Source organism: Suncus etruscus, chromosome 6 (genome assembly GCF_024139225.1).
Source record: "Suncus etruscus isolate mSunEtr1 chromosome 6, mSunEtr1.pri.cur, whole genome shotgun sequence".
Lineage (NCBI taxonomy): Eukaryota > Metazoa > Chordata > Mammalia > Eulipotyphla > Soricidae > Suncus > Suncus etruscus.
In genome coordinates, this window is record NC_064853.1 from 29534289 (window position 1) to 29550824 (window position 16536).

Here is a 16536-nt window from a genome sequence, read left to right on the forward strand (position 1 = left end):
TTTCCTTCGAGTTCTTCAATGTGTTTCTCCAACTCTGTGTTTCTGCTAGTAAGGCTTGTTACTTTGTCTGTTAATTCCTTCACTTCTTTTTGTATGGACTCTCTCATGCTCTTTAACATTTCTTCTTTAATTTGGCTGATTCATTCCTCCATAGATATCTTATACTCAGTAGCTAAGGTTTCTCTCATTTCTTTTATTGATTCTTGCATTTCCTTCCTCATTGCTGCTTTTAGGTTGCCTTCCCACGAATCTGTGCGTTTTGGCGGACTTGGAAACTTGTTAGGGGTTGTCTCCGTATCTTCAGACCTTAGGGTTCTCTTTGATTTACCCATATTTCTTTGTGTTTATTGGTGCGCTTTGGAGTGCTGTTCCTTCCAATTTCAGCCTGTTTTGATCCCCTGTGGTGTGGGAATGGGTCCCCTCCCTGATGGTGGATCTAGAGGTACTGTTGGGTGGGTTTTCTGCGGTTTGGCTCCTCCTGTGCTCTTTCTGTGGCCTGACCCGATGGGGGATGTGGCGCGGTGGCTGTTCGCACAGTCGGTGTGGGTGGGCGGAGCTTCCCTACCTTCCCTGGGGCAAGGGAAACCCAGCAGGAACGGGCGGCAGTTCTCGTGGTCCTTCCCGGGGCAAGAGAAACCCAGCAGGAGCGGGGCAGCTGTTCGCACGCTCAGCGTGGGTGGGCGGAGCTTTCCTACCTTCCCTGGGGCAAGGGAAACCCAGCAGGAATGGGCGGCCGTTCTCGCGGTCCTTCCCAGGGCAAGAGAAACCCAGCAGGAGCGGGGCGGCTGTTCCAATAAAAGAATGTTTTTAAAACTTATTTTGGTAGCACAAATATACCAAAATGGTTGAATAGTAATTTTGATTTTAATTTAATTGAACCATTGTATCTTTTGATCAACATATTTACTATTAGGTACTGAAACCTGAAAATAAGCAAACTTATTAATTGAAAGATAGGAAGCAAAAATGATTTGAGTGTTTTAAATTTCTAATTGTATAAAATATCTCTTGCATTTAATTTTTTGGTTTCCAAACTTATGTATTCTGGTTATAAAAGTGTGGTATATCAGGTGCTGGTTTGAGTTTTTGTTGCCTATATATATTTCTTTTTGTTTATTTTATATATTTTATATATATACATATATATACATATATATATATTTATGTGGCCCCCCAGAAACCCCAACCCATGGGAGAGGCTGGAGACCACAACAGTTATTCACGAGTCACGAAGAGGATTCTGGCCTGAAAGAGAAGAGGGGCTGGGAAATAAAGAGACTCAAGATGAAAGGTTCTGATCAAGAGTCCGTTTATTATGGGGAAAGGTAGACCTTATATAGTCAGGCCAAACAAAGAGAAAGGGGGCAAGGCATCCTTGGAATAACTGTAACTTTCCATAGGCACATCTTGTTTTTTTAAAATTAACAAGGTTATACATCATGAGGCTGGCATTCATCAATCATGAGGCCCACATTGTGTTAGAGCAACAAATAAGATCTAATCTCTGCCTAGGCCCACCAGCCTCTATCTTTATGGGAACATCTTGGTGTCTGTGGTTGACTCCCCTAGTTCTGAGGTATGCAGTAACTCCCCTTTTCTTTAGGTCCAAGGGCAAAGGCCACATCTGCTAGCTGCTCAGGCTGGCAGCTCCTACTAATTGTCACGTAGGCATTTTTGCTCAGACTTTCAGAGACTCCATTTTGATTTTAGTAAAAAGGGCTTTTAGTTATGCCAAACAGTCTCCAACATATTTCTTTTTTGTTTACAGCATCATGTACAAAACAGCAATGTATTATGTAGGAATACAATCAATAGTTACAGAATTAATAAATTTAATACAAATATAAAGTTAAAAATTGTTTTTCTTGGGGCTGGAGTGATAGCACAGTGGTACGGCATTTACCTTGCATGTAACTAACCCTGGACATCCCCATATTTGATCCCAGCATCCCATATAGTTTCCTGAGCCTGCCAGGAGCAATTTTGAGCACAGAGCCAGGAGTGACCCCTGAGTGTGGCCAGATGTGCCTCCCCCAAATTGTTTTCCTTGCTTTTCTTTCCAAGATCTTTCTCAGTCAAAATCAGTAATACATGTGAAACTGTAGAATTAGATTAAACAAAGGTGTTTTATATAAAATAAAGAATATACATTGTCATTGAGAAATACATTCGTGAGAATTATCAAATATTATGAGAACAAATCAGAACCCTACCATGAGAAGAAGCATATAATGTGAGAAGCCTGCTATTGTGTGATTTACACTTGATACATTGGTCAGTGATACTATGGAAATAATGTTGGTTTCTACTAGTAACAAAATCATCATAGTAAAATGAGTTATATGAATTGGAGCCATGAATTATTTACACTTCGTTCATGGTTTTCAGAAAAAGAATAGAGAAAAGCAGTAAATAATATTATACATATATGATCATATTATTCTCTCATATACATGTGCACATATAGAGTGGAAAATCATTCATGTTCTTTTTACTCATTATTCACAAGGATAATAAATAACTAAATTGACCTTGCAATAAATTGACATAAAAAGAAATATACAATATATGTGCTTTGTAGTATGATTGATTGCCAACAGACGATAGTAGAAGTAAACCAATAGATGATCAAGATAAAATTATTCAAAAAATAATTTAAATAAAATTTAAAATCAATCAATAAATCAAAGCTCATCAAAATAGGTTGAAAAAAGTAATTTCAACCAAAAAAGAACTATGTTTAAAAGCAAAAAACAAGGTGTAAAATTAAAAAATCAATCGAGGGGGCAGAGCGATAGCAGAGTGGTAGGGCTTTTGCCTTGCATGCGGCCAACACAAGATGGCCCCTGGTTCAAATCCTACTATTCCATATGATCCCCCTAGCCTTCCAGGAGCTACTTCTGAGGTCAGAGCTACGAATAACCTCTGAGCACCGCCAGTTATGACCCAAAAACAAACCAACAAGCAAAAATCAATCACTGAATCAGAATTTCTCAGCATTTGAAACTATACTGCTTTAATGATTTGCATATCTGCCTAAACTCAAAAGAAAAAAGCAATTCTTTCTCAGTCTCCTGGAATACTTGCTCTTGGGAAGTTTTCTTGTGGCATATAGTCACTACACTGTGAATCATACATATTATAGGAGAGGAGACAGCTGTCAGTATGTAAAAAAAAACATGAAGCTGTGTCAAAAAAACAAACAAAAACACCACAACATCAACTAATATAGCTACCAATCCATGTTTATCTTCCCATAGCAATTGAGTTTTTAGGTGCTTGAGACATGGATGACTGAAAATAGTACTTGATGATAACAGCCAAATAAAATGATAAATACAAAAAAATGATAACAGCCAAAGAAAATTAGAAAATCCCAGACTCTTCCTGACCCAATTTCACCTGACATGAATACCCTTAATGATAAAACCAGGAATCAACTGAAAAACCTTTGTACCTCAGATATTCACAAAATTAAATGTACAAAACTTTTTTTTTAGGATTTTTTGGGAGCAAGTGTGGGCACCTTCCCCCAATATTCTTTTTTTTTTTTAATTCTAAAAAATGAGCTTTTTTTTTTACTGTTAAGGGAATACATCTAGGATATTCAAACGAGATATGCATGTCAGTTTTATGTCATTAGAAATAGTCGGGAGGAGGTATTGAATTCTGGGGTAATTTGGCATTCTGCAGTATGCAAAATGACTCCTAGCAGTTCCATATCGGGGAATGCCTTTAAATGGGAACTAATCAGAATCCTAGTATGGTAGCAACCACAGTTACAGAGTGAAGGAAGGTGGAGGACAGGCGGCCACTGAGAGTAGATAAGTAGGAACAAAGAACTGGTTTCTTCTCAGCCTGATAGTCTATTTTTTCCAATTTGGTAGCTGGTTGGTAGCTAACTTGGATGGGGATAATAATGTGCTTCGTGGGGAGCCAAGAACTGAGGGTAAAAATCGTTAAATGTAGGATAATAGGTGGTGAGAGTGAGGGAGTAAAGGACTAAAAATGAGCTTCTGGGTGGTAAGTCAAGGGGGGAGGTAGGAAAGTATACAACATAGACATTCTGTATATGACAGATTAAAAGCAATGATATCCAAGTAATTGTCCATATTTTCCACGTGGGGGCACTAGCCCCTGCACGGTTTCAGAATGGACAGGGTTAAGAAGGACAGTTGACTGTGACTTTCTGAAGTCAGCACCTCTTATGCTCCTGTGCTGCCATTCCCCATGCTGTCAAAAGCTCCCAGCTCCCAGGAAGAAAAGAGATCTTTCAAGAGCTGGAAGCCCGGAAGTTCACTACCCCCACCCAAACCCTCCCTCCAGAGCTGGGTGGGAAATGGGGAAAGCCTGGGGGTCCCCTTTAAATTCTTCACTGGGACCCACCTCACTGTCCGCACGCCCAGGGGTAGCCCTGGAGTTCCAGAAGAAGGCGGTGAAAGGGTTCTGGGGTGACCCAAGCCCCGCACCCCTCCTAGCCTAGTTCAAAAGGCCTTTGATGTGGCGAGGTCTGCCATTCCCCTTACTGGCAAAAGCTCCCTGTTCCCAGGAAGGAAAGAGATCCTTCAAGAGCTGGAAGCCTGAAAGTTCTCCACCCCCACTCAAAACCTCCAGAGCTGGGTGGGGAAAGGGTGGGGTCCCTTTAAACTCGTAGATGAGACCCACCTCACTGGCCCCCTGGGGGTGCATCCTAGGGGTAGTCTTGAATTTCCAGAGGAAGGAAGTGAAAGGGTGCTGGAGTGACCCAATCCCCATACCCCTCCTAGGCCTGTTTAAAAAGGCCTTTGGCATGGCAGAAGCCTGCCATTCCCCTTGCTGGCAAAAGCTCTATTTTTACTGTTTTAAACTTGTTCCAAACATATTTGGTTGGTATATCTTTATAGTCTTTTATTTTTTGGTCTTTTATTTTTATTTATTTTTATAAATATTTATTTAAACACCATGATTACAAGCATGTTTGTAGTTGGATTTCAGTCATAAACAGAATACCCCCCTTCACCAGTGCAGCATTCCCACCACCAATGCCCCCCCCCCGCCTCCCCCACCCTTGCCTGTATTCGCGACAGGCATTCTACTCATTCTTTAACATTGCCATGCTAGTTGTTAGTGCAGTTATTTCCCTAGCAGCATTCACCACTCTTTGTGGTGAACTTCAAATTGTGAAGCTGGTCCTCCCAGTCCTTCCAGCCCTCAACTCTATTGTCTCTGGGCCTTATTACAGTAATGTCTTTAATTTTTCTTAAAACCCATAGATGAGTGAGATTACTCTGTGTCTATCTCTCTCCCTCTGACTTATTTCACTCAACATAATAGATTCCATGTACATTCATGAATAGGAAAATTTTATGACTTAATCTCTCCTGACAGCTGCATAATATTTACTGCTAGTGGGAATACTGTCCAGTTCAGACTTTATGGAAAACAATATGAAGATTCCTCAAAAAAAATGGAAATTGAACTCCCATATGATCCAGCTATTCCACTCCTAGGTATATACCTTAGGAACACAAAAATACAATTCAAAAATCCCTTCCTTACACCTATATTCATTGCAGCACTATTTACAATAGCCAAGATACCCTTCAACAGATGAATGTATAAAGAAACCGTGGTACATACTGTTTCTCTTTCAACTTGTATTTGCGGGTCACTGGCCAGGGGACCTAGTCAAAAGGCCCCTTGTACTGAACACTGCGCAGGGGACCAAGATCGCCCCCATGTTAAACCAGCCTTAAAGCAAGGCCTGGCAGATGGGTCTCTGGGGTTGGGGGAGAGAGAAAAATTATGCCCCAAAGCATAAACAACCAGGAGAAGCTGGAGCCTGGCACAGCAGTCTCCACATGCCAGGACTTCTCTGTTCCTCTTTCAACTGTTATGTGCGGGTCACTGGCTGGGGGACCTAGCCAAAAGGTCCCCTGTACTGAACACTAGTGCAGGGGACTGAGACCCCCACACACACCAGGGGGTTGGGGAAAGAAATTCAAACCCTTCTCCATTGCCATAAACGGAGCTATGCAGTGGACCCCCTTGTAGGGTGTCCTTTTCTAGTAGTCCTCATTTTCAAAATCACATGGGCAATATACTTTTTAACCTTTAGCCAAATATACTTTTTAATCTTTTAAACCTTTTTAACCTTTAATCTTTACTTTTTAGCCAAATATACTTTTTAACCTTTAGCCAACAGTGCTCCTAATTTTAGATCGTTCGTAGGAAAGGAAATGGAATGCCCAAGTTTTGGATAGATCTCTAAAGTCAGTTTATATATGGGGTGAGTTTTTATACAGTGGTTTTCTCTCTGATTGCAAACCTAAACCATAAGCAATCCATCTTTATAGTGTATATAGCCCCTCTTACATATTACCCCTCCCCAATTCCAGAATGCCTTTTACCCCTTCATCTCCCAATCATGATCTGTTATCCCTCCTTGCTTATCTCTTTACCCTCAGTTCTTAACTCCTTAGACACCAAGACTGACCTCCTGCCCCAACTAACCACCACTCAGCTCCTCAACGAAAAGACACCCTCTCAGTCCCCCATCTCGTGCCCTGGCAAGTAACTACAACCAACATGCCTTCTGACTCATGCTATGTGGCCTTTTTCACTCCCCTCAAACCGTGGACTGTTGCATGGTACCAAATTCAGCTCCAGAAATACCCTCAGCACAAGGACAGTACATGATTCTGTAATGCTTCAAATCATGTCTCAAACTCAAGATCAAGGTGTATGATAAAAAAAAGTGCCTTGGAATTAACACCCCACAAGGATATCTCAAAAGACCTAATTAAGATGTTTAATATATAAAGGTAGTCTCCTACATCACTTGTTTTTGTCAATTACCATTTTAAAAAAACTCAGTTTTATTTATTAGTTCTATTATACACATACACACACACATATTTTCTTATCCTCACCAGTTTTGGTGCTGCTTAGTACAAAACCAAGAAAAAGTTTTTCCTGAGATAAAAGCCCAAGTCAAAACCAGAGCACAGAGACTGTGTAGCCTATCATCCCTACCGAGAATAGCACCAGCAATACAATATGACACCATACACTTTTGTGTAGGCACAGTAAAAAATAAGAAAACATAGATACAGTAACATGGTCTTATCTTCTAGAGATAAGAGCCCATACTTTTTACAACACAGGAGTGCCTCCCACCCTGAACATGTGTCATGTGGATATAACTCAGTCTCCATGAGATTGGGCAGTGTCAACACGAAACCCAGATCCCAGACATAGAACTGATACAGCTTTCTGCAACAATACCAGGAACCAAACTCCCCTGGGAAATTTCTAGATCCCTAGCTACAGTGGCCTGATTTTTATCATCCACAACTGAAAGGAAAGTTTCCTGGCACCACAAAACAGCCCTTGGGATGTGGTAATGAGCATGTAAGGAGCCAGTAGTTGGTCCCATGATGGTATGCTTCAAGGGTGGAGGAACCCTGAATCTCTTAGGCCAAGGGACTTCCCTTTCTTCCCCAATACTTACTGTGCCTATGCAAAAATAAAGAAAAAGGGTGGGCACAAAACCCTGCCACACCAGCACTTCTTTATTTGTTGTTGTTGTTGTTGTTGTTTTGTTTTGTTTTTCTTTTCCTCCTCTTTTTTTTCTTCCACTTTTTTCTTTCTTTTTCACTCTTGTGGTTATTATTTGATGAACTTTTTTTTTGCTGGTTGCATTTTCTTCTTCTTTTTTTATGTAGTTACTACCAATTTTTTTCTTTTCTTTTTCTTTTCCTTTTTATCTCAGACAGAACCACATATCTTGAATCATGAGCAGGGGAAAGGATGGTACCAGGACCAGATAATCATATGAATATATAGCAGAAATAAAAATAATTAGACTTGAACACCAAACCCAAAATCAGTGCCAACAGAATCGATATCCAACCTACAACAAGCTATAAAGTGGGGACCAATTACACCAGTATTCTGGGGGGTCAATGAGGGAGATATGGGGTGCATGTCAGGAACAAGAGTGGAGGGAGGACAACACTGGGGATGGGAATGCCTCTCATTCATTGTCACTATGTACCTTAAATATTACTGTGAAAGATTTGTAATTCACTTTGGTCACAATAAAATTTAAAAAAATATATAAGAAACTGTGGTACTTAAACCAAAATGTCTTAATTTTCTTCAAAATTACTTCCTCAAGACATACTACACAATAAAATAAAATTCAACTCCCAAGCTTTTCCTGAGGAAGACAAGCCCTATACTGTGAAAATAAAAATTGTTATAAAGTATTTAGAAGGTCAATCTGTAGGATTATTTGTTATCTTTTCTGCATCCTGAATCTGATCTTCGTGATGAAGAGATATCATGTCCTAAAACTCTTAAGAATAAAGTAAATGCTTCGAGTATGCACTTTCATCTGCTCATTTTAGCTCAGTTTGATATCATCGGGAATGTTCACTATCCCTTGGTTCTACCTATTGAACAAAGAATTCTCAAACATACATTTGCTATTTAATCTGAGAAAAAATTGGGCAGACTTATTTCTATCTTTCATGCCATAAATCACTGGTAGATAAGGTCTAGATGCCTAAAGACCTTGAGAACTATAACATAGAGTTGTGAGCTGTATTGCTTTAGAGGAGCTATCATATAGCAGACCAACTCTGAGGAACAATAGATCTCTTGACAATAGAATCATAAAATTCCTTTAATTGAAATTGGAATTTTTTTACACACTAGATCAGAGAAAAGAAGTTCAGTGAAAATTTTGAGAGGTCCTCAAAATTCCAATCTAGGCTGATCATACGTTTCCCTCGCCAATCTGTATTACTAGAAACATATACATTCTTTCTTTCCAAATGTGCGTAGAACATTCTCCAAGTTATGTTGCAATTTCAGAACAAAACATTATGTTTTACATTTTTAATTAATTTATTGGTGCCTGAATGAAATCACTTACCTTGTACACAGCTGACCTAGGTTCAATTCTGGGCGTCCCCTGTTGTCTCCTGAGCACTGCCAGATGTGATCTTTGAGTGCAGAGCTGGCAGTGATGCCTGAGCATTGCTGGGTGTGCTCGCCCAAAATAGAAAATAAAATAAAATCCACTTATTTATTCAGTGAACATAGCTTATAATACTGTTATATCTTCCTCAAATTTTAATTAACCACATTAAAAATACTATAAATAATAGTATTCCAAACCTACAATACTCAACACTACACCTACCAGCAGTGTCAATGTCCCTCCATAAGTGTCTAAGTACCCCTAACTTCCATTCGCCATTTCTTATCAAACTTAATATTGTAGGCTCTATTATTAATATTAAATATAATAGACTCTATTATTAATAGTATTTCCTTATCATTCTCTTACTATGTTACACTATATATATATATATAACAGATCAACCTGTATTTTCTCCCTCCCTGACATGCTGCACCCTAGCTCTTTCCATGCAACTGTGAATTGTTTGATTTTATTTTAGTATACCTGAATAGTATTACACTGTGTATATATGTTATATACACATATATATTATATAAAACAGTTTCATTAGCTACTCACCTCTTCTTAAGCACTTGAAGTGTTTCTAAATATTGCTTACTATGATTGTCATTGCAATAAACATATTATTGCATATATCTGTTCTGAAATATTTAGTGACTCTTTAGATAGATGCAAAAAATGGAAACATTCAATCACATAGAAGCTCAAATCTTAGGGTTTTCAAAAATGTGCAACATTTTTATTTTCAAAGATATACATTTTTCATATGTGATATATGTGAAACCAGGATGCATCTTTGAATTAATAATTATTGTATATGAATTCAGAATGTTTAAAAAAGTTCTGTGGGTAGAGGTTTAGACCCTTGTGATAGATATCCAGAGTAGGATTGTTGAATCAGAGGGAAGTTCAATTCTTAGGCTTTACTTTGCTTTGTTTTGAGTTTTTTTCTCTTTTTTGTTTCTCAAAACAAAACAATATTTCAATACCCATCCATTTACTAGTGTTTATTTCACACCATCAATATCCCCAGGTACTCTCCCATCATTCCACTTCCACATCCACATCCACCCTCAAAGCCTACATCAATGACAGATTCTTTTCTTCTCTTTCTCTCCCCCCTTTTTTTCCTTTTAAGCACATGGTTGACAATACTGCGATTAAAGGGGAATCATGCATATCACTTTACTCCATTTTAACTCCCAGTTTTTGTCCAGAGTGATCATATTCTTATGGTCCCTTCTCTGTCTTATCTAAACTTCCCACTCATCATTTCTATTGTTTTGGGTGTTGATCTCATAATATGAATTTTTAATATCCCATACATGAGTGCAATCATGCTATTTTCTGTCCTTTCACTCTAAATCATTTCATTCAGCATGATACTATGCTGCAAGCAGCTTCTGTCTCACAGCTTCAGTGCACTTCAATGAGCCCACTTCAGGGAGTGGATGAAATATGGGCCAGTGTACAGAAATATATTGAAGAAAATGAGAAAATGATGAGACCATACGAAGTTTTGGGACCCACGTCTGACAAGTGTGTGACAAATTTAATCTTTAAGCAGGAAGGTTTTTTTTTTTTTATAAGAGGTAAAAGGCACGGTCATAGGTATTGAGAAGAATGTTTACAATTACAAAGCAGAGTTTAGCAGTAAACAATGCATTAAGCTATGGGTGTGAGCAGTAAGAATTCTGAGTTACAAAGGAGAAGGTCACAACTCAAGGCAGCTCTTAGCAAACTAATTTCAGATGAAAAATAAGGGGTTAGTAAGAAGTAATTAAAGCACTTTAAGTGAGAAAATTATAAGGAGCAAAAAAATTGGAGTAATACTAATATCTTCTGTCCCTGCCATAGTATAGAAAATTTAAATTTAGAGTAGAAGAATTAAGCAATAGAAAGCAATAGAATATATAAACAAATTTTGATAGGAATGTCTGCTGAGATACTATCCATATCTATCCATGTATAAGCAAATTTCATGATTTCATTTTTCCTAATAGCTGAATAGTATTTCATTGTGTAGATCTACCACTGTTTCTTTACCCACTCATCTGTTCTCAGACACTTCGGTTGTTTCCAGATTCTGGCTCTTGTGAATAGTTCTGTAATAAACATAGGAGAGTAGATGCTTTTTCTGTATTATGTTTTTGGATCCATAAGGTATATTTCCATGAGCAGTATTGCTGGGTCAAATGGAAGCTCAATGTCTAGTATTTTTTGAGGAATGTCTATGTTGTTTACCAAAAAGCCTGAAACAGTAGTCATTCACACCAACAGTAAATGGGGTTGTTTTTGTAATTTCTTTTATCTCATCCATTATTTGTTTTTTTTGTTGTTGGTGGTGGTGGTTTGTTTTTTGTTGTTTTGAGTTTTTTTTTTTTTTTTTGGTATTTTTGGGTCACACCCATTCACATTGTGCCTCAAGTACCTCATAATCAGCGTTCAGTGGTTACTCCTGGCTCAACACTCAGAAATTGCTCCTTGCAGATTTGGGGGACCATGTGGGATGCCGAGATTTGAACCACCATCCTTCTGCATGCAAGGCAAATGCCTTGTCTCCATGTTATCTCTCTGGCCCCCTCTTCCATTATTTGTATATAGGAAAGCCAGAAACTTTTGTGTGCTATTGTGTAGCTTGCCAATGTTTCATAAAAATTATTTTTTCTCGACACTTTTTGTAAAGTTTTTAGATTTTACTAAATATAATATCATATCATATCATCCTCAAATAGTGAGAGCTTTTGTTTTTGGGAAGTCTTTCAATTAACATTTCAACTTCCTCAATAGTGCTAGGTCTTTTAGGTATTACAATTCACATGGTTTAGTCTTGGGAAGTTATAGGATTCCAAGAATTTATTCATTTTTTATAGGTCATATCATGGTATAGAGCTTCTCAAAGTAATCATGGATGATCCTTTGAATATTTATGGTGTTTGATATTATTTCACCTTTTTTGGTTCTGACTTAGTTTATTAGGGTTCCCTCTCTTTGTGAGTCTTACTAATGGTTTATTAATCTTGTTTGGTTTTCTTTTTTTTTTTTTTTTTTTTTTTTTTTGGTTTTTGGGCCACACCTGGTGCTGCTCAGGGGTTACTCCTGGCTATGTGCTCAGAAGTCGCTCCTGGCTTGGGGGACCATATGGGATGCCCGAGGATTGAAATGCGGTTCGTCCTAGGCTAACGCTGGCAAGGCAGACACCTTACCTCTAGCGCCACCACCCCGGCCAATTTGTTTGGTTTTTCAATGAACGTGGCTTCATTGATTCTTTGGATTGTTTTTTCGTATTCCAGTTCATTAATTTCTGCTCTAAACTTTATTATTTTCCTTCCTTCTATCTGCATTGTGCTTTTTTTGAGTCATTTTCCAGTTTTTAAGTTGTGCAGTTAGTTTTTTATATGGGTCCTTTCTTCCTTTCTGATGAATCTTTAAAATTTTATCAACTTTCCTCTTCACATTGGTTTTACTGTGTCCCACAAATTTTGGTAGATTGTATCCTCATTCTCATTTGTTTGCAGGAATTTTTTTTAATTTTCTCTCTAACCCCCTAGTATTCATTAAGGAACTATTAGTTTCTAGATGTTTGTGTTATCTTTTTGTGATTAACATTTATTTTCAATGTTTCATGGTTTGAAAAGGTAGTTGATGTGATTTCTATCCTCTGAGCTTTGTGGAGGTACATTTTGCACACTGTCTACTCGAGACAGTGTCTCATATGAGCTAGAGAATAATGTGTATTTGGCTTTGGGAGGGTTAATATATACTATGTATTGAATATATTGTATATACTATATTATGGATATATTCTATAGTACATATAGTACACACACATGTATATACTAAGTATGTAAGTCCCCATTCCTCTTTGCCATTTCTTTCTTCAAAGCAAGCATTTGCTTACTGAGCTTTAGTCTCATATCTATCAAGAGCTAACAGAGCCATGCTGAAGTCTCCTACTACTATTAGTATTGATATCAATAATTTCCTTCAAATCTATTAACATTCATTTTAATAATTTTGCTGATGCCTCATAGGTTGCATATATATTTAGGAATGTGAGTTCTTCATGATGTATATGTCTCTTCGTCATTGAGAAATTACCTTTGCTGTCTCTTATAATCTTTTTGAGTCTATATTGTCTGATATTAGTGTAGCCAACACTGCACTTTTGAAAGGATGTTTGGTTGAATAATTTTTGTCCTCTAATTTTTGACATTTCTTCATTTAAAAAATTATTTACTTTATTTGAAGAACATGCATCACATAGTTGACACAGTTGACTGTAATACATTTGTTTCCAGGTAAGTAAGAGCATCTATAGTAGACTACTTCAAATTTTCTGAATTTACTTTCTTCTCATGTCTTTCAAACTGTTTTCCTGCTTCCCAATCTGGAAGATTGTGCTGCTTCTTTCCTTAATTAACCCAACTGCTCGTTTTGTTTCACAATTCTTGTCAGGCACTTTCATCTACTGAAACCTTCCTGAAGGTGTAATCTGAATTTAGTGTCTTGTATTTGTGTTTCTATAGCTTATTTCTTTCCCCTTCTAATAGAAGTTAGCTTAATCAAAATAAGCACCTTTATCATAGCTCTTTACTAAGCAAACATCTCAACTGGAATGTATATATCAGATAATGTGCTGCATGTTATATATCAGATAATGTGAGGCATGTTAGTACTTGTAATGTCAATACAGTAATACCTGCTGCATCTCTGAAGTCAAACAAATTCCTGTTCACGAGCTAAGACAGTCATTCGCCTTGGAATTTCCCTTAGAAAGGAAAATTAGGGTGTGACTGCACAACTGGGCCCCAGAATAGATGGCAACTCTGACAAATGGAATTGTTAGATGATTTTCTTGTTCACTCTTAACATTGCTGCTGTCAGAACTTCAGGTGGGAGCAGTTTTCTAGGAGCAAAGAAAATTGACCCAGGATCACCAAGCTCAAGTAAGTGTAGAAAGGTGCTTACTACTTTTTCTCTTCTTATTTATGATCCTTGGAAATATCCTGTTGTGTTCCCACAATTTAGAGGTCTAAGAGACCTATATTTGAGTGAAACAAAAGAGAGTGTGAGAAAACATTATTTCAGCTTTTGCTTTTGGTTACTTAAAACTGACCCTAAAGTATTAGGTCACAGTGAAAAGGTGTTAACTCAATTTCTTGAGTCTGGTTTGATTAAAAGTAAAGAAAATCCTATTGGTATGCTTGTTATTCCTAGTTGTATAGTAACAGTGTACCTTTTCCCACTGGATAGTATTAACTGAAACCAACTTCTTCTGTTATATAAAATTAGTTGATATGAACAAAAAACTTGAAGAATAAAGAATGTCCCATTGTGGGATATTTTTATGAATATTCGAGTATAATATATACAAAATGACTGTTTTTAAATGTGACAAATGACATTCATAAACATATTTTATGAATATGGAATTAGGAGATATCAGAAACATTTAAAGTTTGATCAAAATAGTATGCAAGGGGGCCGAAGAGATAGCATGGAGGTAAGGCATTTGCCTTGCATGCAGAAGAAGGTGGTTCAAATTCCGGTATCTCATATGGTCCCCCAAGCTTCCCAGGAGTAATTTCTGAGTGTAGAGCCAGGAGTAACCCCTGAGTGCTGCTGGCTGTCACCCAAAAACAAACAAAAAAAATAGGGTGTAAGGCAAATTAGATGTTTCTAAAGAATCAGGAAAGTTACTGTCACTGTAATAATACTAGTCAAAGGGTTTCTGTCTCTATAATATGATTCACTTTCCAGTCAGTCAAGTATGACTTTTTATTTTATAGTTCTGTATTTGCAGTTTTGCTTTTTGTTGAAAATTTAAATTTTTTAAAAATTGTATTAGAATTCTCATAATACAATTTTATTATGTTAACCATTACTAGGTGTATATCCTATGACATTAGTCACAGACATAGACAACATTCTACAATCATAGCCATTATTCTTTTCTAAAAAGATTTTGTCAAATGTGAAGGACCTATACAAAGAAAACTATAAAACTCTGCTCCAAGAAATAAGAGAGGACACACGGAAATGGAAATACATACCCTGCTCATGGATTGGCAGGATTAACATCATCAAAATGGCAATACTCCCCAAGGCATTATACAGATTTAATGCTATCCCTCTAAAGATACCCATGACAGTCTTCAAAGAAGTGGATCAGGCACTTTTGAAATTCGTTTGGAACAATAAACACCCTAGAATAGCTAAAGCAATCATTGGGAAAAAGAATATGGGAGGAATTACTTTCCCCAAATTTAAACTTTACTACAAAGCAATAGTTATCAAAACAGTATGGTATTGGAATAAGGACAGGCCCTCAGATCAGTGGAATAGGCTTGAATACTCAGAAAATGTTCCCCAGACATACAATCACCTAATTTTTGATAAAGGAGCAGGAAATCCTAAATGGAGTAGGGAAAGCCTCTTCAACAAGTGGTGTTGGCACAACTGGATAGCCAATTGCAAAAAATTGAACTTAGACCCCCAGCTAACATCATGTATGAAGGTAAAATCCAAATGGATTAAAGACCTCGATATCAGACCCAAAACCATAAGCTATATAGGACAACACATAGGCAAAACACTCCAGGACATTGAGACTACAGGCATCTTCAAGGAGGAAACTGCACTCTCCAAGCAAGTGAAAGCAGAGATTAACAGATGGGAATATATTAAGCTGAGAAGCTTCTGCACCTCAAAGGGAATAGTGCCCAGGATACAAGAGCCACCCACTGAGTGGGAGAAACTATTCACCCAATACCCATCAGATAAGGGGCTAATCTCCAAAATATACAAGGCACTGACAGAACTTTACAAGAAAAAACATCTAATCCCATCAAAAAATGGGGAGAAGAAATGAACAGACACTTTCACAAAGAAGAAATACAAATGGCCAAAAGACACATGAAAAAATGCTCCTCATCACTAATCATCAGGGAGATGCAAATCAAAACAACGATGAGATACCACCTCACACCCCAGAGAATGGCACACATCACAAAGAATGAGAATAAATAGTGCTGGCAGGGATGTGGAGAGAAAGGAACTCTTATCCACTGCTGGTGGGAATGCCATCTAGTTCAACCTTTATGGAAAGCGATATGGAGATTCCTCCAAAAACTGGAAATCGAGCTCCCATACGATCCAGCTATACCACTCCTAGGAATATACCCTAGGAACACAAAAATACAATACAAAAACCCCTTCCTTACACCTATATTCATTGCAGCACTATTTACCATAGCAAGACTCTGGAAACAACCAAGATGCCCTTCAACAGACGAATGGCTAAAGAAACTGTGGTACATATACACAATGGAATATTATGCAGCTGTCAGGAGAGATGAAGTCATGAAATTTTCCTATACATGGATGTACATGGAATCTATTAGGCTGAGTGAAATAAGTCAGAGAGAGAGAGAAAAACACAGAATGGTCTCACTCATCTATGGGTTTTAAGAAAAATGAAAGACATTCTTGCAATAATAATTTTCAGACACAAAATAGGAAAGAGCTGGAAGCTCCAGCTCACCTCAGGAAGCTCACCA

The 16536-nt window shown here is 37.7% G+C and overlaps 1 protein-coding gene across 1 annotated transcript in view; it reads left to right on the forward strand.

The window, feature by feature from the left end:
* Nucleotides 1-504: 504 nt before the first annotated feature.
* LOC126011669 (selection and upkeep of intraepithelial T-cells protein 1-like) overlaps nt 505-16536 on the forward strand; it is a 32191-nt gene continuing 16159 nt past the window's right edge. The window contains 2 exon segments of the mRNA XM_049775483.1: nt 505-822; nt 10353-10513. Coding sequence (XP_049631440.1) covers nt 505-822; nt 10353-10513 — 479 coding nt within the window.